The following is a 27636-nucleotide window of genomic DNA, read 5'->3' on the forward strand; positions in this document are numbered from 1 at the left end:
TTAAACTTCTGCAGAGGGAGTTGGAGAACTGGCTCCCAACACCACACACAGGAGGATTCTCCCCAAATGGAAGAGGAGATGGGATGCTGGGCAGCCAAAAGGGGAACCAGCACCCAGTGCAGGGCCAGACTGGCAGGGGGAAGGGGCAGAAAAGTGCTATGATCAACTTAAGGCAAATAATTCTGGGAGCAATGTGGGATTTGGTTTAGAAAGGGAATAGATTGGGGGCGAAGAGATCAGTGAAAATGCGTTAAGAGAGGCAAATTAGAGGCAGATTTATTCCTGAGGGAGAATCTCAAGGCCTGATGACTAAAAGAATGGAGAAGTTAAGAGAGAAAAAAGAACTTGGGACTTGGTACCTGGTGACAATGCCATTAACTGATTCTGAGAATATAAGAGTTCACTAGGATTTGGAGGAAGATGATGAGGTCATTAAAGGCTAGTTAAGTGAATCGTAGTTTAGTGTGGAACTCAGGGTGAATTACAAGAATGGAGATGATATTTCTGTTATCATCAGGACTTGGATGGTAACTAAAGCAAAGGAATGATGAAATCCTCCCAGAAGAAAAAGAGAGGAAAAAATAGAAGGAAGGATAAATCCTGGGAACATCAGTATTTCAGAGTCAGCAGAAGAGAAAACAAAACAAAACAAGAGGAGAGTAATGCCAGTGAAGCCAAAGAAGAAAATCTGTAAGCAACATACTGGGGTAGGATATGGGGCAGTCATTGTGGTGATAAGCTGTGGAGAGATCAAACGATTCAATACTGGGGAAATTGGCAATTAGCTGGTCAGTGTTGACTTTTGGCAGGAGTAGCTTCAGAAGAGGTAGAACAGAAAGTAGAAGGCACTGGGTTGAAGAGTTACTCATTTACTGCCTCTTAGCTCCAAATTCACTCTTTGTGCATGCTCTGAAGCTTTGTCGGTAGAGGGCGCTGGAGAGACACTGCAAGAAGGTATTGTTTCCCCTGTGGCACCTGCTGCTTCCCCAGTGCCCAGCTCCTGCAGCACCCAGATGGCAGCTTCCCAGAGCACCAACTGCTACACCCCAGCTCTAAAAGGCAGCTTTATACAGTGCCGTAGGTGTCGGGCAGGACACCTCCCTATGAGGAGCTATCTCTTAGCACCCTAGAGCAGGGGTCAGCAAACTTTTTCTGTAAAGGACCAGAGTAATAGTTAGGCTTTGCATTCCACTGGCCTGGTCTGTTACAATTACTCAACTGCCCTTGTAGTGCAAATCAACCACACATAACACATAAACAAATGAGTGTAGCTGTGCTCCAATAAAACTTTATGGGCACAGATTTTTATTCCATGTAATTTTCATATATCATGAAATGTTCTTTAAATTTTTTCAACCATTTAAAATGCAAAAACCATCCGTAACTCCCAGACTGTTTAAAAACAGGTGGCAGACCAGGCTGCAGGCTGTAGTTTGATGACTCCTGCCCTTGAGAGCAAATTTTTCCAGTAAGTTCCACAAGAGAGATTTTCAAAAAGTTCTGCCAGTGCAGCACCACAGCAACTTCTCTGCTCTTCATCAAGCCATAAGGCCCTCTCCCACAAGGTCTGGATTCCAGCCCAGGGTATGGGGCTTGGCGGAAGTAGAGGGTCTCTTCTCTGGGTGCTCTCAGCCCTGCGGTGGTGGCTGTTCCTTGTATCTGCTATTCTGTCTTTAAAGTTCTCATTACTTTCTACTACTAATTTTTGTTGCTGTGTAACAAATTACCACAAATATAGCATCTTAAGACAATAAACATTTATCACCTCACTTTCTATAGGTCTGGAGTCCAAGCAAAGCGTGACTGGGTCTTTTCCTCAGGGTCTCGAGACTGCAGTGAAAATGTCACCAGGGTTGCTCTCATCAGGAGCTGAGGTCCTCTTCCGAGCTCACTGGTTGTTGACAGAATTCACTTCCATGGTTGAGGGACTGAGGCCCTCAGCCACTAGGGTTGGCCTGCCATTTCCTGATAGGTGACTCTCCAAAACACGGCCGTTTGCTTTAAGGCTAACAGCAGAGCACGTCTATTTCTGCTTTTTGTCTCTTACTTTTAGGCACTCTTTTGTAATCTCCCTTTTAATTGAGTCAAGTGATGAGGGATCTTAACTGCATCTACAAAATCCCTTCACCTTTGCCATATAACTTAATCTCAGGGGTGATAGCCTATCATATTCACAGATCTTGCCCACACTCTAAGGGAAGAAATTACATAGAGCATATATATCATGGGTAAGAAATCTTAGGGGCCATCCTAGAATTTGCCTACTACGGAAGGGATAAAAATCATAGGTTAATGTTTAAATCTAGTTTTTATATTTTCTTTAATGTTCTTTTCATAGTGTTTTCAAAAATTTCCTAAGAAAAGCAAAATATTTCAGGATACTTTAACTTCATATAAAACGTGTTTGTACCATAATTATTCAGTTGAAAAACTGGTGCTTCTACTTCAACCAACCATGGAATTCATGGTTCACAACATTCTCCATCAATTTGGCCTCAAAGTATTAAGTGTCTGTCAAAATGCCCCTTTGTCCAAAATAGAATCTTAGATGCATGCAGAATAAAATTGTTTGGTTTTTCTGTGTAGATGTTACACACTACAGGGACTTCCCTGGTGCTCCAGTGGGTAAGACTCCGTGCTCCCAATGCAGGGGGCCCAGGTTCAATCCCTGGTGGGGGAACTAGATACCGCATGCCGCTACTAAGAAGTCCACAAGCCACAACTAAAGAGCCTGCGTGCCGCAACGAAGACCTGGCGCAGCCTAAATAAATAAATATATTTTTTAAAAAGATGTTATTAAAAAAATAAAGAAGTTACACACTACAGGTTATAAATTTTATATTGAATATACATGATTATAAGGACTCATGCAAATTCTAATTTGTAGCTAGCATTCAGAGCATTTCTTAACCTATTATTTGTATACTATGAAATTTGATTCAATATGATTCAAATGAAGTTAGGAAAGTCATTTTTAAAATGTTTTATTTCATAGTTCATAAAAAACATTTATATGTACAAGACTCAAAGTAGACAGAAAGGTAGCTATTTAATCACAAACAGATGAGACAGTAGTCACTCAGACTCTACTGTGGAAGCATATTTAATGCATACCCTTCAGTGTTAGGCATAAATAATTCAAACTACGCAGTTCAAATTCTGGGTTTTATATCAGATCTGCATATATATGACACTTGTGGTCAAATTTTAAGATTAGTAAAGTCAATTTCAAACTGCTTATATTTTGAGTACAGGTTTAACTGTTACAAATATATGATGTTAACTAACACAATAGTGGTCTTCAAAGATCTTCTCTTTGCCCCATGTTCATACGTCTGTAATCTGAGTCTGTTTGCTAATTTCCCTTCTTATAGTTACTCTTCAAATTAGTGTTATGCGTTGCGTTCCCTATGCATTTCACCCATCTCCTTTATCTGAAATAGAGGGAAAAAGAAAAAATTAAAATAACTTTGGATCCAGTCTTCTGTTCATTCTGAAAATAGCTTAAAAAACAAAAAGGAAAGCAAGAAAATTCTCTTCCACATTTATGACTTATTTAAATTTTTTTTAAAAAAAGGTATATTACAAGGAAGCACACATTAAGTACATGATCCAAATTGCTTTTTAGAGATAAGATGGCCAAAGTGACAGGGGGAAGTAGCCGGTAAGCTAGATCTTTAAGAATGGGTAATATTTTTGTTCAATGTATATACCATTTTTAAATATAGGAAGAACCAATTCATTTTCTATTACAAATCTTTTACTTTATGGGTGAGGAAACTGAAGTTTAGAATTAACTGATTTGTCTGAGATCGCACAATTAATTACAGGCAGAACCGAGACAAGATGATGACAACTACTACGGATGGCAAACATCTTGCTGTGCGACAAGCATGGGATCGACACTTTACACAGATTACTTTATTAAATCCTTAAAATGGGTCTGTACTATTATCCCCTCTTACAGACAAAGGAAACATGGAGGCGTAAGGGAAGTTAAATAACTTGCCCAGCCAATAAGTGGTCAGAATTCAATATAATCTGGTCTGCTATGGAACTCGTGCAAGAAAATTTAGCATTGTGAGACTCTCCCTAAGACCCTAAGGACTATACTATAAAGGGACTCAAGTGTAACTGAGACCTGTCAGTGTCTGGAAGGTATAGGTATTATTAGGAGTAAGAGATTAAACAAGGGCCTTTTAATTAAATAATCCACTTACCTCAGCTTTCTCATATTTTGCCATTCTTTTCTTTCTGGAAACAACCTACATGGAAGAAAAATGATTACTATTTGAGGACTGCTACCCAAACAAAAAGTTAGTCTAAACTGACACATATGCTTTTAATGAACACAATTCTGATATGAACAGATTTAATTTTAAAATCTATCTGTAGACACTGTTTCTCAAATGCACTGAGAAAACAATGAATAATCTTTAGTGAAATTTAACAGCTTAGTGTGCATCCTTCCACTTCTTTTTCCATCCTAATACAAATATATGAACATATGCATATAAGTTTTAGGGGGTCTCAAAAAAAAAATGGGATCATGCAGAGTATCATTTCCCTCTTTGCACAGCCTGTATCCACATCACAGGAATCCTTCCAGATCAAAAGCTATAGATTGAACTTTTTTTTTTGAACTCCTTCTTTTTAATAGCCACTTTATTCCATGGCATGGATACCTAGTTTACTCATCCATCCTCCTCTGGATGTACACTCAGGTTGTTTCCAGATTCACCCTTACTAGCAACGCTGGAATACATGACCTTGGCCATGCTTCCTTATGTACTTGTGCTTTCATTTCTGTAGGACAATTAGATTTCTATGATGAACCTTTCATGTGTTTATCTGCCATCTGGAACTCCTTTTCTGTAAATTGTCTATTCACATCTGTTACCACTCTTTCTTTAGTTTCCTCATCATTTTCTAAGAACCCTTTGTATCGTATGCATAATAATCTTTTGTTTTATGCATAGTGAATATTTTCCCCCAGCCTATCATTGACATTTTTTTCACTTTACAGTATCTCTGCCATACAAAATATTTAATTTCAATGAAGTCAAATATATACTTCTTCCTTCATGGATTCCAGATTTCCCACCTTACTTGGTTTCTTTTACCACAAGTTTGTACATCTCCTAACTTTGAGACTTATTTTATTCTTTAACATTTTGAACTATAACCCGTCTAGAATGTGTTTGAACATGGGTGCACTGCCCAACTCCTTTCACGTTGCTGTGCTCCAAAACATGCTATTCACACACAGTTGAGCAATACGGCCAGCCCTGGTGGGGTGAAACAGGAATCCAACTTTTGTTTTCTTCCAGATGGATAGCGAAGTGTGATAATGCTGCTGAACTGAAAATATAACTTCTCATATACCATCAAATCTATTTCTGAATTTGTTGTGTTGGTAAAATTTCCTGATGCTGAAGTACCCTTACATATTTAGAACAAACGTTGCTTGTTCAGGTGATACAGTCTTCTTCTGAAGCACTGCTAAGTTCAGTTTACATTAAATCTTTTATTTTGAACTGCTGCTTCATATTTATCCCTTTTAATTCTTTTTTATGCTAACATTAATTTGTGTTCTGTAGTTTCACCTCACTGAATGGTTTGGGAATTCAGGTTATTTTGCACTAACCCTGGCAACAGTGTTGAATTGCACTCCTGTGTGCAGTGAGGACAACTGAAGGACGTTTGCTATTTGATAGCAATGTAACCAACCTGTGAGGTGCTCAGCTACAAGCTTTTCTCAGATCAGTATCCTTTCTTGCTTCATAAGGTTGACTATTTTATAAAAAGGGACCGGAAATGCAACAGATTCATTCAGCATAAAGGATTACAAAAAATGAAGACTTGGTTTCATTAACTTGTTTTGGAACACGGTTGTGGCTTTTTCATATTATCACCTTTTCTTTAAAGAAGAGACCCTGAAATGAAATTTTACTTGTCCTATGCTCACCAGCACAGCAATTCCAGCAGTAATTGCTACTGCCACAACCACAATGACAGCAATAATACCAGCCTGTAGACCCTGCATTGAAAATTCAGGTGGTTTTTCATCAACATAGTAAATTGAAGTTCGACCGGGATCCAGATCCAGTAGTTCCCCATTTACTCTCAGGTCCATCCTTTTGGACTGGAACAAGGACTCATCTTTAACCTACATTGAGAAGGAGAAAAGCAATTTAAAATAGTTAAGATAACCTACCATGGCCACATAGAATTACGTGCCGATTATGTACCAAAAGAACTGCTGCCAAGAATCTTTATGGTTTTGGTGATAACAATCTCATCCATTGAAACATAAGAAAGAAAAAAACAAAAAATACCCACCACTTTAATGACAGGAAAATGTCAAACATATACAAAAGTAGAAAGAATAGTATAATGAGATCCCGTGTACCTGTTACGCAGATTCAATAACATAAACACATGGCCAACCTTATTTTATCTACTCTTCCTTCTATCCCCACCCCACCCCCAGCCTCTCCCAGCCTGGTTTTTTGTTTTGTTTGTTTTGTGGGGTTTTGTTTTGTTTTGCTGCACCGCTTGGCTTGTGGGATCTTAGTTCCCTGACCAGGGATTGAACTCAAGCCCTCGGCAGTGAAATCGCGGAGTCCTAACCACTGGACTGCCAGGGAATTCCCTGGCCTTGTTATTTTGCAGTGGATCCCAGATCTCAACAGAAAATAGCTCACTTTAGGGACTTCCCTGGTGGTCCAGTGGTTAACACTCCATGTTTCCATTTCAAGGGGCAAGGGTTCGATCCCTAGTCAGGGAACTAAGATCTCCCATGCTGTACAGCACGGCCAAAAAAATTCAAAAAAAAGAACAAAGTCTCAGTGCCCCTGTGGTTACTATCAAGTGGTCTAACATACACGTAACTGAAATTCCAGGAGATGGGCTCAGGAAAAAAAAAAAAAGAAAATAGCTCACTTCAGTATATTAAAGTTTAAACAAACATTTTAATCACACCAGTTACACAGCATCTTTTACATAGTCTCTTGTTAATGGAAATTATAGTAGGGGAAGGCTACACTCACAAACTAAATAACTGCCAAGGAGGTAATAAGAATCATAGAAGAGAAGATATTCTAGGCAGAACAATGTGATAAAAAGGCATAAATATACAAACAAGTAAGAAAGGTGTATAAGAAAGGTGCATGTGAACAACAAGGACGACAAAATTAATTGCAGCATGAGAACCAGTTGGAGAATAGTTATTCATACAGTTGATCTAAAAGTAGAGAAACAGATGAAAGATTTTGAATCCACTGAGGCATGATAGACAACATTACATTTCTAAACAGAGGAATAAAATGAGGAAGATTATACTCACATCTTTTTCAAAATAATAAGCCACATCAGCTATGTCCACATCATTCTGAGTTTTCTGAGAAGAATTTTGTACCAGGTCAATAATGATAACATCATTCTCATACTGGGGGAAAAATTGAAAAATACAAATTAATATTACTATAACCAAAACTGTATGAAAATATCATTGTTCAATTATCAGAATATTCAGTGTTTGATTTTCTGTAATCTGCATGTGTCGGTGTTTCTTGCCATTAGCGGATAATTGGGTTTATCACTAATAATTTCAAAATCTTTGGGAGGTTTTAAAAATCTACCCAAAGGAATTAAAATAGCAATGCAAGCATCCAAAGATAATTATAATTTTCTTTTCAAAAGAGAATTTTCAAAAGATTTTTTTTTTTTTTTCAAAAGATTTTAAACAAGATATTAAAGTACCTTATTTGGTTAGAACTACTTTAATGCTAAAATGCTAAAGAAATGCAATCCAAAATGCAGTGGCATTTACCATGTTCTGTTTTTAGGAAGGAAAAAAGTATGTCACTATCAAAAAGTCTTTTAAAAAACGACAGCAATTTTCTGCCTTGAAAGAGTTCCATCACACTATTCAAGCATTTTTCAACCAAAGTTGAAAGAGTTAAGGAAGGGCTAACTGGTTAAAGACTAGCTCCTGAAACCAGAGAAAACAGGACTACGTAGCATCCTAAGTATTGCCAAAAACAACCACAGAAAGAGGTTTTCCAAGGTGTGAAGACTGGCATGTGTTAGGAATAGTAAGAGACACTACATTTTCTTTAAGGGTAAACTGAGGTTTTCAAAGACTATGGAAGGAAAACAATAACAGGAGATTTGCAGGATTAAGTGCCCAGGGCTTAAACTGTTATTCAAATGCAGTTTAACCACTATCATAAATCATACCCAAACCAAACTATCCGACCAATTTTCTGGTAAAGCTCACTTGCTAAAAAAAAAAAACTTACCAGAATATTTGTGATATATTTTGGATCCAGTTGATAACGACTTGTGATTACCTCCTTGAGTGCACTGTAAATAAAAAATTTTATGCCATTTTGCAACTATCATCATAATAATTGATGCAAAAACTGTTGAGTTCTAGTTTGACTAGAAACAGGATATTTACACAGTATCTAAGTATCTACCCACAGATTATACTTTTTAATTACAAAGAGGAAAGTGTTAACTCCATAGTAGGGAAACCTGGTGGACACCACCCTGACCACTAGTTAACATCACTAGTAAAGGGACAAGCTGATGTCGTGTGCCTCCCAATGTGAAGTACTGAGACGGACACAAGATCACTTTAAGTAGCTTTCCTGTCAAAAATGAATTGCCTGTATTTAATTATGAGGAAACATGAGACAAATCCAAAATTGAGGGATATTCTACAAAACAATTTGCCCATACTCTTCAAAAATATCAATGTCATGGTTTATAATTCAAATATTAATTAAAAATTTAAATTTTATTGGAAAAACAAAGACAAAGAAAGGCCAAAGCAGTGTTCCATATTTAAAGAGACTGAACAGTCATAACAACTAAGTGCATGATCTTAGACTGGGTCCTGGGTCAGAGGGGAAAAAATTGCCACAAAGGACATCGGGAAAACTGGCACAATGTGGTTTAACATTAAATTTCCTGAATTTGGTAACTGTATAGTGGTTATGTAAGAGAATGTCTTTTGTTCCTAGGAAAAGATACCACAGTATTTAGGGGTCAAGGTGCATGACATCTAGAACTTGCTCTCAAATGGTTCTGGGGAAATAATATTTATACATGCTCAGATAGATATAGAAAGTACACACACATATGCATACACATATAAAAAGAAAATGTGCCAAAATGTTTACTGGTAAATCTGAGCGAAGGGTACTACAGGAATCTGTACAATTCTTGAACCTTTATTTTTTAAAAAAAAGTTAAAAATATTATTTACAGTATTTTATTTTTCAGAAATATGAAAATGCACTGAGACTTGTTTTAGTTAGTTTATCTAATGGTGTAGGATGGAAGTTCTGAGTACCAACTGTACATAATGCATTTAATAGCACTTACGCCTGCAAATTTTGAACATCATAAGGTTTTTCTCTTGTCTTGTGTTTTAGTTCAATGATGATCCAGCTATAAAGTAAAAAGACAGTATTGATTGACCATAACAACTCAGCCTTTTGTATTATTTTCTTAATATGCTAATACCCAAATTCCCAAGTGGAATTACAGGAGAATTAACAGAAAAAGGATCTATACAAAAGATATGCCCTTCATTTCTTCCTTGGCCCTTACATACATCATTCATAAAGAACTCAGGCTTTCTAACATGGACCCTCTGGCCTCTGGTCACCACACTCAAGATCACATATTACATATTCAAAACTAAATTTAATTAAATGAATCCAAAAAGCATGAAAACAAGCAATATATAGGCAGCTAAGGCTTAGTTGGTCATGTTGGGTCACGTTCATGTGAAGAGACAAAAAGGCACTGAGAGAAACAGAAAAGTGGCCACAAGGCTCCAGAAGACAGAAGCGGAGAGAGTGCCTGCCTTGGTCTTTCTAGTTCTTTCCAATAAAATCTTTTTGGCTTAAGCTAGCTGGAGTGTGTTTCCATTCCTTTCCATTACATAGTCCCTGAAACAATCATACCTCGCTTTAAGACACAATAAATGAGCAAATATATACATAGCTTAAATCATTCATACACATTTAACACTAATCATACTTTAAAATACTGAACAGTGTTAAGTAAAAATATATTATGGAAAATTATGTTTAGTATGCTACCATAAGAAAAAAATTTAAAAATAAGAAAAACTACATTGTTAGTAAATTCACAGAAGATCTCTGGAAGGTTATGGCGTAAACTGATGACATCAGCTCTACGGAAGTAAACTGAGTAAATGGGGGATTGAGATGGGATGGGGGCTTGTCACTGTCCACTCTCTTCTATCTTTTGAATTCTAAATCATAAAATCATATTACATGTTCAAAACTAAATTTAATTAAACAAATCCGAAAAGCATGAAAACAAGTAATTTATAGGCAGCCCAACTCACAAGGTCCTCACTGTCTCGGAACAGGATATTTCACTGTCCTTATCGGTTCTTCTGACCCCAGCAGTGTTCACACACCAGCACGTGGAGGTGCCATTGCACTGCTTGGCTTTAAAGAGCCCCTTGTCGTCACACTCGGGATCATAGAGCCCGTCATTATTCTGGATAGCGCCCTCTGGTTTCACTCTTCTCCCAGCCTTTGACCCACTCATTTCTGCCTTCATCACCAAACATTTGGAAGCCACTGCAAAGAAAGCATCATGTCAAAGTGAAAAATAACTGCAGTTGTATGCTTAAGGAAAAAAATTAATTTACTCCAAACTTCCAGGGCCAAAGATTACTGTAGACTTACAAGTTCCCAGGTTCACTTTCTAAATCATAAGAAACTTCAGAGATGAGACAATGTGGACAAAATAACATGATTCAGATTTAAGCCAATTAAACGCTTCCCGACTCAAGACAAATCAATTAAAGAAGTATAAGTCAAAATAAAACTTAAAGGTAATGAGGATATTCTACTCACGTTTTGTGCAAATGATGGAATGTTGTGTACCGATTGAAGTACACTGGCACTGACCATGCGCATTCACAGAGCAGTTTGTGGTCAGTTTGTAGTTTTCACACACACATCCTGCAGGGGAAAAAAATCCACTTTAAAAATGAGGCTCCGGGGCTTCCCTGGTGGCGCAGTGGTTGAGAATCTGCCTGCCAATGCAGGGGACACGGGTTCGAGCCCTGGTCTGGGAAGATCCCACATGCCGCGGAGCAACTGGGCCCGTGAGCCACAATTACTGAGCCTGCGCGTCTGGAGCCTGTGCTCCGCAACAAGAGAGGCCGCGACAGTGAGAGGCCCGCGCACTGCGATGAAGAGTGGCCCCCACTCGCCACAACTAGAGAAAGCACTCACACAGAAACGAAGACCCAATGCAGCCATAAATAAATAAATTAATTAATTAATTAAAAAAAAAAAAAATGAGGCTCCAACTATCAACTCTGATGGTGGATCAGCTAAATTATGTTGACAATAATGCCCAAGTTACAGGAACATACAGCCTTAAAAAATGAATGTGTCATTTTTCAGCTATAACTGGAGTGGCTGACACTATGCTAAATAGTTTGCATATATTATATAGACAGTCTAATTTACATGCATTCCAATTTTTGTGTTTTAAACCAAGAATAAACCCTCCAAACACCAGATTCAGCTTTGCCTTCATGATACTCCCAGACTCAGCTTCTTCCCTCCTCCTGTCCTGCTGGATAAACACTTGCCTGTCGGTCATGGAGTCTTTTCCCCAATATCAACAACACACTAGTATATATAAAATAGATAACCAAGGGACTTCCCTGGCGGTCCAGTGGTTAAGACGCCATGCTTCCAGTACAGGGGTCGTGGGTTCCATCCCTGGTCAGGGAACTAAGATTCCACATGCCACGTGGCGTGGCCAAAAATTTTTTTAATTTAAAAAGTAAAATAAAATAAAATAGATAACACGGACCTGCTGTATAGCACAGGGAACTCCACTCAATATTCTATAATAACCTATATGGGAAAAGAATCTGAAAAAGAATGGATATATGTATAACTGAACCATTTTGCTGTACACCTGAAACTAACACATTGTAAAACCAACTAGATCCCAATATATAATAAAAATTAAATTTAAAAAAGTACCAATTCTATGATCAGTGAATAACTCACATTACCTCCCTCTTCCCACCCCATTTTCTTAATAAGAGATGCTTCTTGAGACTTAATGGGAACATATTCAACCCTTGGACAATTTCGTATCTTAGAAAAATTATACTTTCAATTGAATTTGGAGGTACCTCTGGATGTGCGTTTCCTAACTAAATTAAATTCTAGAACCTGATTTTGAAAGTGCTATTAAGCAGCCCATCCTGGATACTGATGTCAATTTAATAGTTATATCTTCGACTATCTCAAAAGTTCATTTTAACTTCAAATGGCAAGCACATCTAATTTCTTCGTCTAGCTAAGAGAGTGCAATCTTTACAAACAAAAACTAATTACGACAGACCAAAGAATTTATATATTGCTCCTTCATATCTCAAGTTGGCTTTAGTTTTTCCCTGTTTAAATTATAATCAATACGAACCACCTATATAATCTGTCCAGCACTAAACTCAGTATCGAGGTCACAAAAGGAGAAAGTATACTGCCAGTCCTCAAGGAGTTAAAATCTTATGCAGCACTACGCTATACCTGCTCAGAGCACATATTTATGCCTAAACAATGTGAAATTTAAAAGAGACCAATCAGACTTTCTGAACATACTCCTACGGCAGCTATCATCACTTTAAAGCAATTTAAAATTAAGTATTTAGCCTCAGATTGAAGTTGAAAAAACATGAGTTGATTAAACTGCATTATTTTGAAAGTGTAATGAAATAGGCTGAGCCCTGCTGGTGAGACTACAAAAGCCTTTCCACAAAACTGTGGCTAACTGACAATTCACTGCTAGCCACCACCTTACAAATAAATCAAGAGACGGCAGCCAAGATGTTTATTCCAGAGTAAGAAAAACTGGAATCAAACTACACGTCCAACATTAGGATAATGGTGCAACCTTCCAGGCTATAGATTGTTTTGTACCATTTAAATCATGCTTTTCAAGACTAAAAGAAACGGAAAACTCTGTATATTATGTAGGGGTAAAAAAATCAAGACATAAAACAATGGGTTTAGGTTTAGGGTAATGTTTAGAGCAATGTCTAAAAGAAAAATATACCCAATTATTAATTACGGGATTCTCTTGAAGTGGTTCCAATATGACTTTTTTTTACTCTTCACGATTATCGATATATCTGGGTTCCCTACAATAAACTTGGCATTATTTATATGATCCTTAAAAAGAAAACATACACACACCTCGTAGTCAAGGCCCTCCTCCCCGCGCACAGGTGCGTAGCGGCCCCGGAGGCCTCACCGCTGCCACCAGTCCCCGCCCGAGACCCACATCCGGGGCCCACCGCAGGTGCCCGGGGAGGGGCGGGGCCGCAGGTCGCAGTCGCAGAGTCCCCTCCCGGCCCGGGCAGGTTTCCGCTTCGCCAAAACCCCAAGTGCGCAGGGGCTGAAGGAGGTGGGCACGTCGAGGCGGCCGCGGCCGCAGCCATTCTGCTCCCCGCCCGCCCCGGTCCATTTCCCGAGAGAGGCGCGCAGAGCGCCAAGCAAGGCGGCTCCCTCCGGCCCGCGCGAGTGGGCGCCTGCCCGCTGCCTCCCACCCGCAGAGAGCCTGGGCAGCCCCGCGCCGTCCGTCTCCGGGCGGAGAAGTGCGGCCGCCCGTCCCGTCCCCGCAGTCTACGTCTAGGGCGCCGAGGGCCGCCACCCCCTGGTCCTCCTAACCCCACAACTCCGCTCCTCACCTTCCTGGGCCGCGGCCACCGCCGCCGTCGCTGCGACGAGCAGGAGCCCGAACGCAAGGACGTGGGGGAGCGCCATGCTGCGCGCGCCGAGGACAAGGGCGCGAGGGGCTCGAGGCGGGCCGGGGGCTCGCGGGAGGACGCGCGGACAGAGTAGGCCGCCGGGAGCCCACTGGCCGGCGGGACGGCGCGAGGCCTGGGACGCGCGCGTCGGGAGGACGACAGCGAGGTGCCCCGGGGCCGAGAGCACGGTACGAGCTGGCCGACGGACTGCGCGCTTTGGACGCTCGGCGGGGCGGAGCCGACCTTCCAGACCTGGCGGCCCCGCCCCCGGCCCCTGCCCACGGCTGCTCACCTCTGCCGGCCAGTTCTCGGCTATGAGTCACCGCCGGGAGGCGGGGGGAGGGAACAGACTCCCCTCCCCTCCCCCACTCGGAACGCGGCTGTTGGGATACCACCCCCTCCCCAGGTGTGCGCCGGGTTCGCCAGGTGCTTGCTCCTGCGGTCGGTGGGGGCGGGAAGGGTGGGACCCTGGGTGGCCACGGAGAAAGTTTGAAAATACTGAGACTTCCTTTTTACCGGAGGGAGCACGACTCTGAAACCTCGAAGAAATGGGACCTGGAGGAAAGAGTGAGGGGGCCGGGAGGATGAAGGCGGAAGGCAAAATGGAATACAAAGAGAAGCGGAAGACCGTCCCAAGCACAATAAAAAAAGACCTTCGAGCTTTACCTGGCCGTTTAATTGTACTCCTTTGAAACTAGAAAAAAAGAAGAATGTGCCTAGCTCTCGGGATGACAAATTCATGTGATCTTTATAATTATTCTCAATAATTCTTTTCTTTTTCTTATAAGCCTTTTTAGCACTTGAAGGTGTTCCCATAGAGCGAAATGCTGGAAACTGAGATTACCAGGGTCGATTAATATTAGAGAACAACGTTGATGAGTATTTCGAAAATAGAAGGAAATAGAAACGAAGGACAATAATTTATTTCAGTGCAAATGAATTCAAATTACAATACGCTGTGGTTACACTCTTAAAATAAGTGTAGTGACTTGAAGCTTTTAATAATTATTAAAAGTATTAAGTGTTTTTAATGGTATTTTTGTTAGCTGTAATATCATTATGACCTGTTTTTAAAAGTCTTTTTTTTTTTTCAGTTTAAATCATCGGAGAAAGTTCAAAAGAGGAAAAGTGAACAGGCAATTTGAAGATTCAACTAAATTTGATTAATTTTTACAAATATATATCAAGTCATGGATTATGCTTTTATTGAGCAATAATTTAAGTGTGTTGTACCCGCCTATTGCCAGTTGATTAATGTAAATAATAACTTTGTTGCAGTAAATACCAGTATAATGTGATTTTAGTTGGACATTAAATAAGTTATTTAACTATTTGATTATTGACATATTAAGGAAATCCTATCAATATTTTAAATCTGTAAATCTGAGCTAGACCTAGTTCTGGAACTTTGTGATCTGTTCAAAAATTTCTTTAAATGAAAAGAATAGTACTATCAAGTCAGGAACAACTATCAACCAGATTTTTGTTATCTTCTGCATTTTGGATGTTTTCAGGAAGGTACACACTACCTTCAGCCCCCAAACTACACACACTTTTCCCAAGAATAAAACTGGTTATTGTGGCTTTATTTGCAAAATGTTCCATTGCCAGGTCTAAATCTGTTACCTACCTAATTAAGAAAAACCCCATCTTTTTATAACTTGACAGCTGTTTATTAAATGGTTCATTTCAATAATGTGAATTGAATAAACATGATTATTAAATAAATGACAAAACACCACACTAATCTGACTCATAGTATCTGAGTATACATCCAAGATATTATTTATTTTTATAGCTTTTTAACACCTTCTCAATTTGTCACTGCTCAAAATTGCTCTCATTTTATGCTTTGTGAATCTTTTTTAGTTCCAGTGCCGTATTTAAGAACATTTCGTAAAATCTTGGTAAGATTTCCTACCTAAGTATATTCTTTAGATTGTTCTTAAAATTTACAGATGTTGCTTTTTAATTTTCACAGTAGTCAGTTTGATATATATTTGACTAAGAAAAAATATGACAGTGTTAAAAATTGTATTTAAACTTTTCTGACCAAACTCTTGCAGTCTGTCAGTTAAGAACCCTGTTAAAAAACCAACATCAAAGCTAAAGAATGGATAGAAAAGGAGAGAAACTAGTCAAGAAAAGATATAATGGGTAGTGCAAAGTATTGCTAGGATAGGGATTTTGGTTGTGACTTTCTCTTGAATGTTAAGAGATACTTCTAAATCAAAAAGATAACATGTTAAATATAAATAATATTGGGGAAAAGTTAGTATCATGTTCCTTAAAAAGAAACAACTAGGGGTACTATTTAAGAAAATTACTTATTTAATATTCTATAGTATAGTTTCTTCACATAGATTTTAGAGCATGTGTGTGTGTGTATATGTGTGTAATATGTAAAATTTAATGAAACCTTAAATGGGATGAATGTTATTCTTGCAGATGGCTAGAGGAGACTGTAATGTGTAAACATTTGCTATAAAGGGCTACTAGTTCTTAAAATTTTAGTTATTTCATGAATAATACATTAGTAGAAAACAAAAGTACATTATATAGAATGAAGAATGAAAGCTCTTTTTGACCACTATTCAGCAAACCCCTGTCTCTCCTAGATAATCCTTGTTAACAGTTTGGTATTCATACTACTTGTTCATTACTTCTCACATATCCTAAAGAACCTGGTTTCATAGGATGTACTCTCTGCAGAGTGGGAGATATTATTTAGTTTGGTTTAGGTTTATAAAAATAGTCTGTATATTCAGAGTCCACCTTAATACATATCCATATGTGTGTATAATTTTTATCAAGTGTCATTATGTTTGTCATTAAAGTAAACTTTGTCTCCAAAGCAAAATGCCTAACCCCTTCCATGAAAAAACCCTTTTCATATCTTTCTACCCCTGAAATTATTTTATAAAATACAAAGCACCACATAATAAGCACTTAGTATGCTATTTAGTACATTAATATCAATATGTACATGCTTATTAAGTGATATCTATTATAATTAAAATAATACAGTAAAGTTTTACTTTTATCAAAGAAATGCATGTACATAGTATAAAAGTCAAGTAGTACTATAAAGTTTAAAATAAAAAATAAGAGCTTCCTTCCTGTCCTGATTCTTGTTCCTCCAGAGGCAACCACTTTCTTAAGGTGTCTTTCATCCCCAGCATATGGTCTGTCTTGGTGAATGTTCCATGCGCGCTTGAAAAGAATAACTATTTTGTGAGGTGGAGTGTTCAGGTTGGTTGATGGTATTTTTCAGGTCTTGTAAATTCCTTTTGATTTTGTGTCTACTTCTATCAGTTGTTGAGAGAAGAGATCCAGCCTTAGATTATACCATTAATGTTTTACTGTACTTGCTGTATCACATAACTATCCATTTATCTACTCATCTGTCTTATTATTTTGATGCATTTCCAAGTCAACTGCAGGCTTCATTACACATTTTTCTCTAACTACTTCAGTACGTATATCATTATGTAGAGATCAGTGTTTGCTTAGAGGGTTTTTTGGTGTGGTGAAAGAAGAAGGAAAAAAATGTAAGTGTAACATTAAATGAGTTTGACAAATTCATGCACCTGTGATATGGACTCTTATCAAGATAAATATAACCATCATTTTCAGAAAGTTCTATTTTTCTCTTTCAAATCAATCCCTGCTCCTTCCAGATGCAATCCCAATTCTGATTTTTTCCACCATAAATTAGTTTGCCTAGTCTAGCACTCAAGGCCAGCTTCATGGGTATGCAACCTGCACAGTCACATAGGACCCCATGCTTAGAAGGGCCCCATACTTGGTATAATGCTCTACTGTAACAATATTGAAATTCTTAATATTTTAATAAGGAACCCATATTTTCATTTTGTACTGGGCCCTGGAAATTATGTAGCCAAGGCAATGAGAGAAATAGGGTAGTAACCTGAGAGACATGAGGGCTCAAGGAAGGGTCTTATTAATCTGAGGGATAATATAACATGTTTCTATGGTGACGGAAATGGTCCAGGAGAGAAGGGAGATTGACGAAATAGGGGAGATGAGGAATAGCTAGAGGAGGGACAACTTTGAGAAAGGGAGAGAGGAGAGAGGATGGGACCCAGAGTGGAGGGGTGAGCCCTTGAGAAGAGCAGGGACAGTTTCCTACCATAACAGAAGGATGGAGGCAGATGCAGATATACTAGCTAATGTGGTGGTGGACAATGAAACTGTTCTGACCATTTTATTTTATCAAGGATGTATGAGGTGAGGTGACCAGCTGCAAGAAGGGTATGAGGATGAGGAGATATGAGTTATTTTAAATTTTATTTTGAAATAATTTTAGATTTTATGAAAGAGATGAAAATATGGTATAGAGTTCCCATATGTCCTTTATCCAGTATCCCCTAGTGTTAGCATCTCACATAACCATAAGAAGTTAACATTGGTACAATATTATTGACTAAACTGTTGACTTTATTGGGAATTTCCCAGTTTTTCCACTAATGATCTTTTACTGTTCCAGGATCCAATCTAAGGTCCCATATTGCATTAAGGCATCATATCTCCTTAGTGTCTACCAATCTGTGACAACTTCTCAGTCTTTCCTTTTCTCTCATGACCTTTACACTTGTGAAGAGTATTTTGTATAGTACAGTTTTGTGGAATGTCCCTCAGTTGGGGTTTGTCTGAGGTTTTCTCATGAGTAGTCAGAGGTTATGTGTTTGGGGGAAGAATGCCGCAGAGGTGTTACACACTTCTCATTGAATCGTATCGGGGGTACAAGATATCAACATGATTTATTACTTGGATCATTTGTATAGGGTGGTGTCTGCCAGGTTTTCCCACTGTGAAGTTGCTGCATTTCCATTTTCATACTCTATTCATTTGAGTCACTCTATCCAGCCCACACTCAAGGGGAGGGAAGTTAAGTATCACCTCCTGAATGATGAAGTATAAAAGAAACTGTGGACAGATGTTAAAGCCATCAGGGCTTCCCTGGTGGCACAGTGGTTAAGAATCCGCCTGCCAATGCAGGGGACAAGGGTTCGAGCCCTGGTCCGGGAAGATCCCACATGCCACGGAGCAACTAAGCCCGTGCACCACAACTACTGGGCCTGCGCTCTAGAGCCCGTGAGCCACACAGCTACTGAGCCCGTGTAACACAACTATTGAAGCCTGCGTGCCTAGAGCCCGTGCTCCACAACAAGAGAAGCCACTGCAATGAGAAGCCTGCGCACTGCAACAAAGAGTAGCCCCGCTCGCGGCAACTAGAGAAAGCCCATGCAGCAATGAAGACCCAATGCAGCCAAAAAATAAATTATTAATTAATTTTAAAAAACCATCAGAGTTGGGTTTTTTTGTTTGCTTTTTTTTTTTTGGTTGGGGTGGCCATGCCACGTGGCTTTCGGGATCTTAGTTCCCTGACAAGGGATCAAACCAGGGCCCAAACCAGCAGTGAAAGCACCTAGTCCTAACCACAGGACCACCAGGGAGTTCCCTAAAACCATCAGAATTTTAATAGATATTCTGGGGGAGATACTTTGAGGTTATGTAAACATTCTATTTTTCCTTAAAACTTTGCAATGTGGGAGATTTTGAGGAAAAATGGAGAAAGTCATTTTAGAGTGGGAAAGTGAACTTTCCCAGAAAACTTGATAGTATTTGCCAGGCAGTATGCAGTGTTCATTTGAGGTTCATGATCACCAACTCAAAGTGAAATCTATCAACTACTTTGTGTGATTTCCTCCAGCAATGACCAGCTGCTTGGGTGCAGGCTCTGAGAAGGTAGGAAGTTGGGTTCAAAGAGAATGGGATATTTCAGGCCAATATGACAGAAGAGAGAAGGACAAGATTGTTAGGCAAGATGTTTGCAGAAGTGGGATGAAAATGCTGGGCCGTGGGACCTAAGCAGGGTTTGGAAGTGAAGACGAGAGGAGAGAAAAGCAGCTGCCAGACAAGGTTGAAGAGCTGTGACAATGGGAGTTCTTGAGTAAGTGATCTGGAAGGACAGGAGGTGATAGGAGGGACTTCAAAGGAGCTGGATGTTTAGAAGGAGGAGAGGAAAGAAATAATTTGGAAATGACAAGCAGCACACCTACTATACCCCCTGGCCCTTAGGTGCCTGGGATATGAGTACCTTCTACCTGAGAGGGCTGCTCGGGAGATGGGATAATCAGGGACCACCAGTTTCACTTACTGCCAGGAGATGGAGGGAATGTTCAAAGAAGAGGAGGTTATCAGGATGTTTGATGGTGACGGATCTGGGGTTGCAAAGGGCACAGTGGAAGAGTTCAGGGAGGGCAGGGAAGGGTTGGATCAGATTAGGCGATGAACTCAGGGATTCTGGGATGAGTGTGCAGTGTTGATGCTGGGTCTCCTAGAGGGCTTGTTTTCCTGGCAGTGACTGAGGCAAATGAGATATAAAGCATGACAGGATTAACCTGACAGGCTCTTGGAGGGAGATGGGAAATCAGCCTGAGATGTGTGCATTTTGGATAGTTAGTAGGAAGGTCCAGGAGCTTCAGGATGACTGCCCACCCCCGCAGAGTGTAGTGGTGGTGACAATCTTATGGAGAGGGGTGGCTGTGGTCTCTTGGGAGAGCATGGTAAGATAGGGGCTATGGAGTGACCAGTCTTAGCTCATAACCACCTGAATGATTGAGTCATGATCATTAATAAATATTGGGCATTTACTTTGTGTATGAGTTAATTCAACAGTGTAAAAAGAATACAGTGTTCTTAAAGACAGATGAGAGAGGAATCAGTTGGTTCCAGAAATTGTATTCTGGCCTAGACAGAAGGAAATAAGAGTGTAACAAACAGAGATGGACCTTAACCTTTGCCTTATCAGTATCAGAGAGGGGTGGGGTCTTTATGATGGGTCATTTATGGTGTTGGCAACAGCCTTGATGAAACCTGAGAGCTTTTTTCAGTGTTCATGTTTAATGACATCTCTGAAGCAACCAAGTATACATACACAACTGTGAGGAAGTTCCCTCTCCTGGTAACTGGACAGGGCCCAACAGGATGGTGGCCCTGGGTTCTCATGTTGCTGGTTGAGAATGAATCCATTGGCAGTTTACAAAGCATGATAAGGAAACAACAAAGGATAAAAATGCACACTTAGATTGCTTTCCTGTCTGGAATTATCTGTATGTCCCAATAGGGACCCCTGAGAAGTCCCTAGAAAATCAAGATGTGTGATAAGAATGAACTAAATGTCACAAACTTAATTTCATTGGTACTCCTACTCAGGATGAGTGAATTACCAAGTGTCACAGTCCAGCTGAACCACATACAACACACATCACTGTATATAGTACTGACTCAGAAAGTACTCGGTTTGACAATGTTCCAGGGAGTCTGGGCTGTCCCCTGTCCTAGTGCTAAGGATCATCAGTCACTGATGTGGATAGAGGAGGGGGGAGGGAGGGCATGTCATCTCTTTGTTGGTTCCCTGTTTGTAAAAAGAAAAGAATGGGAACTTCCAGGAGTTTGTAAGGAAGTCTTGTGGTAAAGTAATGACCACATTATCATTTCCACAAAAGATTTATTAGGTGAACAAGCAGCAGGTTATAATAGGGGTGGTGTGATGATGGTGATGATACAAAGTCCTGTAGAGAACAAATCTACAGTTAGCATTTTCCCCTGTGGTCAGCTGCTGACAGAACTTGCTGGAATACAGCTAGGAGCTAATGCGTGGTGAGTTGAGTCACTTACACAGTTGGAGTACTGTTAGGGACCAATTTCTATCTCCTCTTTGGTCAAAAAGACAGCCCAGAAAAAATAGCATGCGGGTCTAAATGCTGCGAATAGTTCAAAGAATATCTCAGACTGATGAAGGGTTAGTAAGCCATGTGAACATGGAGGACATCACACTGCTTCTATCCTTAGGTCCAAAAGGCTTTGTAGGAGAAAGCTGTAGGTGTGTTGAATGGAGATCGCTAACCAGTGGAATTTCACAAGTATAGATAAGGACACAGCCGTAGCTCAGCTTATATGCCATCCAAGCTAGTTCACCCTGTAGAAATAGGTCCATCTGAAAGCATAGGTAAATTCATTTGGGGGCATAAAGTGGGGGCAAAAATGCGAAAGTTGGCCAATGAGTAAGCCTTAAGGGGATCCAAAATTACCTAATGATATTTCAGAACCAATTGGAGGGGAGGGGAGGGGAGATTAAAATGATTCTGTTTTAATCAACAATCAAACTGTGGGTCTCCATTCTACTTCTGTGGAGATTCTGTTTCAGTAAGACAGAATTAGGGCTCTCAGTCGATGACTTTCCAGCTTCAGTGGTGAGACATATACCCACACCGATAACTCCAGTGTGTAGAATTAATAGGATCTGGATTGGTCTGGCTACTACCCAGTTCTAGATCATTGTAAATGTTAATGAAACAGGCTGTTTTCTCTTTTTCAGCTTATTTTTTTGGATTCTTCTTACCCTCAAAAGTTTTCAGAGCCTTATTTGGCTCCTGGTCAGAAATCTTCCTTAGTGGTTTGTTAATTCAGCTGACCATTTAGAAAGGAAGAGAAGAGAAAATGAACATTCGGTACGCACTCACAAGGTGCATTCTTCACATTATCTTCACATTATTCACATTATCTTATCACAGAGACTGTATCACTTATTTCCATTTTACAAGTGAGAGAACTGGTTAAACAAAGTTAAGTAACACCCAAAATCTCATTAGTGAATGGTGGTGCTAAGGCTTGACCCTAGGTCTGTGACACCAAAACCTATACTCTTTCCCCACGTCATGTAGCTTCAGTGCTATCAACCCCAAAGCTTATGTCTTAGTTGTCAAAACTTAGAGAAATAAACATTTGTGTATCAGATAAGCTCAGGCACTTAATAACTTTGGATTAATTCGCAAAGGAGCTTGTAGATACGTGTTCATCTTTACAGGGGGCCTTCATTCTTTAAAATAGGATGTCATACTTTCTAACTGAGAGGCTATACAATATTTTGTACTTTCTTGTAAAAACGCCCATAAGAATGAACGTAATAAAGCAGCCAAGCCCTTACAACCACTGGAACCCTCCCTGTCTGCTTCCTGCTGGGGGTTGGTAGAGGAGAGAGGACCCTGTCTGGTAGCCATGACCTTTCCATTCACTTTGGGATGCTGCTGACTTCTGACTCCTACCTCACCCTAGCAGAAAACTTATAGAAAAAAAAAATTGGAATTATATATGTGGAGGCACTTGAGCATAGGTATGTTGCACGTGGACATGTATGTTTATGTACACATGGCTGAGAATTCAGAAGCTATATTGGTTGTGGGTCAAGGGCCACACCACATCGACCCATCTCCCCATGACTCTTGAGGGCTTGAGTTAATAAAGCCCTCTGGTTCCCTCCCAAATTGTTTCTCCTCTGCTCTCCTGCTTTAGGTTCTCATTGCAATTGCAATGAAATCAGCACTTATTTCTGAAAGTAGAACAGCCTGCAAAGAGCACTGACCCAGCTTCTAGTCACCACTCAGACAATGCTCCGAGTGTACCCTTGGACCAGTCATTTGTGCCTCTTGGTCAGATGGGAATTCACTCTAATACTTGGTTCATACCCAGCAGCGCTGTGTTAGTTTGCGAAGGCTCTATGCTATAGCTCCATTCGGGAGATGCACTTTGGCCCAGTTAGGCGTTCCCGGCCCCACCCCACAGATGCCCAGCCCAGTGGACTCCTGCTCTGTGCTCCACCCCTCCTCTGTCACAGACGTTGTTGGGGTACTCCATGTAATCTGCACCCCAAAGTTGGATGCTAGGTTCTCTGGCTCTTTCCCTGGACCTAATCCTAGGCCCAAGCTCCCTGCTAGGAAACTATTAAAGACAATGCGCTAGTGAGTGACATCTCCAAGGTTAGATATTTACATTTTAATTCAGGCCTTCTGGAGACAATTGTTATCCAAAAGAGGCAAGTGATGATAGGAATCTTAAGCATAGAAGCATGTCTCTGAGGGAGGTGTTTGAGGTAGCATGGTTTTTCGGTACCTGTCAAATCACCGCCCTGAAGCACAGGGCTGGCTTGGCATTAAATTGTAACTTGTTTACTTAATACATATATACTAAGTACTTAAATTATTTAAGTTATACAACACTGTACTAAGCTTTAATGGCATCCAGGGAGTAATTAATGGCGTCTAGGAAGAAAAAGAAAAAGAGCCTGTTCTCAAGAACCTCCAGCCCAGCTGGGAGAGATCAGACACACGTGAAGTTAAAAAATAAAGAGCTGCATATTAACACCAGACAATAATACTAGCGTACAACATTAAGCTTTCCAGAAGAAAGATACATTGTGGTACCCAAATCCATCATGAGACTGAGGTCTGGGGAGTTCATGAACTAATTCCCAGAAGAATCTTTCAGGAGAAGTTAATTGCTTTTCTTTCAGGGCTCCAAAGTTCAGTCTGGATACTGATCTTCTCCTTAACAGCAAAGAGAATGATTCTTATTTGAACACATTCATGGCAGCCCAAGGGGTAAGCATTTCAGCTGAGAGAGCATTTTGGTTAATAATTAAGTACCATATTATTATATTTTAATTTCTCATGCAAGTCCAGTTTTAAGAAATTGTAACAATTTAGACCTTAAGCTACAATATTTCAATAATTTGTGAAATCATTGATTGGATATATGCATTAACCCACTGAATGCTGATGTCAACCCTAAAGTTTATGTCTAAGTCATGAAGGCTAACAGAAATGTTTATTTGTGGGAATTCCCTGGTGGTGCAGTGGTTAAGACTCTGCGCTCCCAGTGCAGAGGGCCCAGGTTCGATCCCTGGTCAGGGAACTAGATCCCACATGCGTGCTGCCACTAAGAGTTTGCATGCCACAGCTCAGATTTTGCATGCTACAACTAAGGAGCCCGCCAACCGCAACCAAGGAGCACACGTGCCGCAACTAAGGAGCACACCTGCTGCAACTAAGACCCAGCACAACCAAATAAATAAAATAAATATTTAAAAAAAGACATGTTTATTTGTGTATCAGATAAACTTTGGCACTTACTAACTTCCGCCTGATTCCAAAAGAAGCTTGTAATTGAATGCTCATCTTTACAGGGGACCTTCCTTCTTTGAAATGGGTGTTAAGTGTTACCATTACTGCCTCCGTTTTATAAATGCATGCAGGGCAGTCAGGTAGCTTCCCAAGAGTAGAGAGAGTGGTAGCGCATAGCAGAGCCAGGCTGCAACCCAGAGAACTACACCACTTCCCCATGAGCTAGCTCTGCCCAAGATAGATGACTGGCTGGTAGAAGCACAGTTTCCTAACTGATGCTGCTAACTTATGCATCTCCAGTAGATGGTAAGACTAGAGGTGAAGGTGGCATCAGCCGCCTGCTGGGCAGTCAGCTTTACTTGATGGATCTCACCTCCACATGGACTTCAGCTTCCCCTCAAACCTACGTGGGTCAAAAAAACCAAAAACCAAAAAACAAAACTGGCTCTTTGAGGAAGACACGATCGCCCGTCGCCGCTGCAACGGAGCCCCGGACTGCCCGCTTCCCTGACTCACCGCTGTTCACTCTCGCTGAACGAGTCGGTCAGGAAGCCTCACCACAGCCTTGGCTTTTAAAGATACCAGAAAGACTCCGGTGGAGCCAGAGGTGGGGATTCACCGAATTAAAATTATTCTAACCAGCCGCAACGTGAAGTCTTTGGAGAAGGTCTGTGCTAACCTGATCAGAGGTGCAAAGAAAAACAATCTCAAAGTGAAAGGACCCGTTTGGATGCCTACCAAGCCTCTGAGAATAACTACAAGGAAAACTCCTTGTGGTGAAGGTTCTAAGACTTGGGGTCGTTTTCAGTTGAGGATCCACAAGCGACTCATTGACTTGCACAGTCCTTCTAAGATTGACAAGCAGATTACTTCCATCAGTATTGAGCCAGGAGTCGAGGCTGAAGTCACCATTGCAGATGCTTAAACCAACCTTTTTAATAAATTGATAATCAGATGTTAAAAACAACTCCAAACCGATTTATAATTATGAAAATAACACATGCTTGGAGGAATATATAAAAGCATAAAGAAGAAAATCATAAAAAAAGGAAACCATAATCACTCATAAATCCACATATACTTACTTTTTTTCTAGAATATTTGCTTGTATTCATATTTAGAATGCTATAGAACATTTAATTTAAAAAATTAGATCACATGGTATACAGTTTTTTTTTTTTTTATTTAGTCTTCGTTGCGGTGTGCAGGCTTCTCATTGCGGTGGCTTCTCTTGTTGGTGGAGCACGGGCTCTAGGTGCATGGGCTTCAGTAGTTGTGGCATGCAGGCTCAGTAGTTGCGGCTCGTGGGCTCTAGAGCGCAGGCTCAGTAGTTGTGGTGCACGGACTTAGTTGCTCCGCTGCATGTGGTATCTTCCCGGACAAGGGCTCAAACCTGTGTCCCCTGCATTGGCAGGAAGATTCTTAACCACTGCGACACCAGGGAAGCCCTGGTGTATAGTTTTATACACTGAATATTTAACATTATATCATAAATATTTTCCACGCCATTAATTATTCTTCAAAAACATTATTTAAAAAAATTATTGCATAATATTCCATTGTATGAGTATGCTATAATTAAGCAATAACTTCCTTATTCTTGGACATATAGGTTGCTTCTATTTTTTTGTTTTTTCAGTATGAGATGGCAAGACAAATGTATTTGCATATAAACCTTTACATATATTTCTCTTTTCTTCATAGGATGGATTCTTGAAATGGAATTAATGAGTAAGAGGATGAGAGCATTTTTAGCCCCTTGATACTTATTTACAAATTGCTTTCCTGAAAGTTATTCTATTTAAGCGTCTTCCTGCTGGGCATGAGTGTGTGATTCATTGGACCCTCATTTTCATTGACCATTACCATCTTTTTTTTTTTAATGTATATACTATTTTTTAAAATAAATTTATTTATTTTTGGCTGTGCTGGGTCTTCGTTGCTGCACGCTGGCTTTCTCTAGTAGCAGTGAGCGGGGGCTACTCTTCGTTGTGGTGCGCAGGCATCTCATTGCGGTGGCTTCTCATTGTGGAGCACGGGCTCTAGGTGTGCGGGCTTCAGTAGTTGTGGCACACGGGCTCAGTAGTTGTGGCTCGCAGGCTCTAGAGCACAGGCTCAGAAGTTGTGGCGCACGGGCTTAGTTGCTCTGTGGCATGTGGGATCTTCCTGGACCAGGGCTCGAACCCATGTTGCCTGCATTGGCAGGCAGATTCTTAACCACTGTGCCACCAGGGAAGTCCGACTATTACCATCTTTTAAATCTTTGTCAATTTGATAGGCAAAAAAATAATACCTAATCACTGTTTTAATTTGTATTTCTTTGATAACAAATGATGTTAATTTATTAACTATTACACTTTCTTTTTTTTATACTATGTGTAGGTGTCCTTTGTATATTTTCTGTTGAAATCTTAGTGGTTTTTAAAATAAATTTTTATAAGCACTGGGTGAAGGAGGGGGAATTGGATACAGGTGGTCAAAAGGTACAAACTTCCAGTTATGAAACTGAGCAGTACCCTGTAGGGTCTTCCTGGGGAGGGACCACGCCCTGTATCCCCTACCTCTTGTTTGTAGAAAAGCTTTAGCCTCCTAGGCTTTCCCCAAATTCCAAACAGCAGGTTTAATCAGAGACATGAGAAAATGCAGAAACAAAGGAAAACAATTAAGTGAGACAAAATAATAATAGTTTAGCCATAAAACAAAGTCAGGGACCTTTAGTTTCTCCTCAAGAGATACAGATATTATTCTGAGACATATCCTTGAGTTGTTTTGCAGATACTAAAACCCCCACCAGGTGGAAGAAATTAA

At 40.1% G+C, this 27636-nt stretch overlaps 2 protein-coding genes across 3 annotated transcripts; one reads left to right on the top strand and one right to left on the bottom strand.

Annotated features, from left to right (window-relative positions):
• Positions 1-2959: 2959 nt before the first annotated feature.
• EPCAM (epithelial cell adhesion molecule) lies at positions 2960-14061 on the bottom strand. 2 transcript variants are annotated; one of them, XM_036874002.1, is made up of 9 exons: positions 13781-14061; positions 10917-11024; positions 10397-10637; positions 9400-9465; positions 8307-8370; positions 7349-7450; positions 5969-6169; positions 4221-4265; positions 2960-3434 (listed from the first exon to the last, which is right to left on the bottom strand). In XM_036874002.1, exons 1-9 carry the CDS (start codon positions 13854-13856, stop codon positions 3393-3395), a joined length of 945 nt encoding a protein of 314 aa, XP_036729897.1. In that variant the 5' UTR covers positions 13857-14061; the 3' UTR covers positions 2960-3392. The 2 variants fall into 2 exon arrangements, with proteins under 2 accessions (XP_036729897.1, XP_036729898.1); XM_036874003.1 differs by having other exon boundaries at positions 2969-3434; positions 6032-6169.
• A 9742-nt stretch (positions 14062-23803) lies between these two features.
• LOC118905765 (40S ribosomal protein S20-like) lies at positions 23804-25753 on the top strand. Its single transcript, XM_036872567.1, has 2 exons — positions 23804-23814; positions 25369-25753. The coding sequence occupies exons 1-2, from the start codon at positions 23804-23806 to the stop codon at positions 25751-25753; spliced, it is 396 nt and encodes a 131-aa protein (XP_036728462.1).
• Positions 25754-27636: the final 1883 nt, after the last annotated feature.

Source organism: Balaenoptera musculus, chromosome 13 (assembly GCF_009873245.2).
Source record: "Balaenoptera musculus isolate JJ_BM4_2016_0621 chromosome 13, mBalMus1.pri.v3, whole genome shotgun sequence".
Taxonomy (NCBI): domain Eukaryota; kingdom Metazoa; phylum Chordata; class Mammalia; order Artiodactyla; family Balaenopteridae; genus Balaenoptera; species Balaenoptera musculus.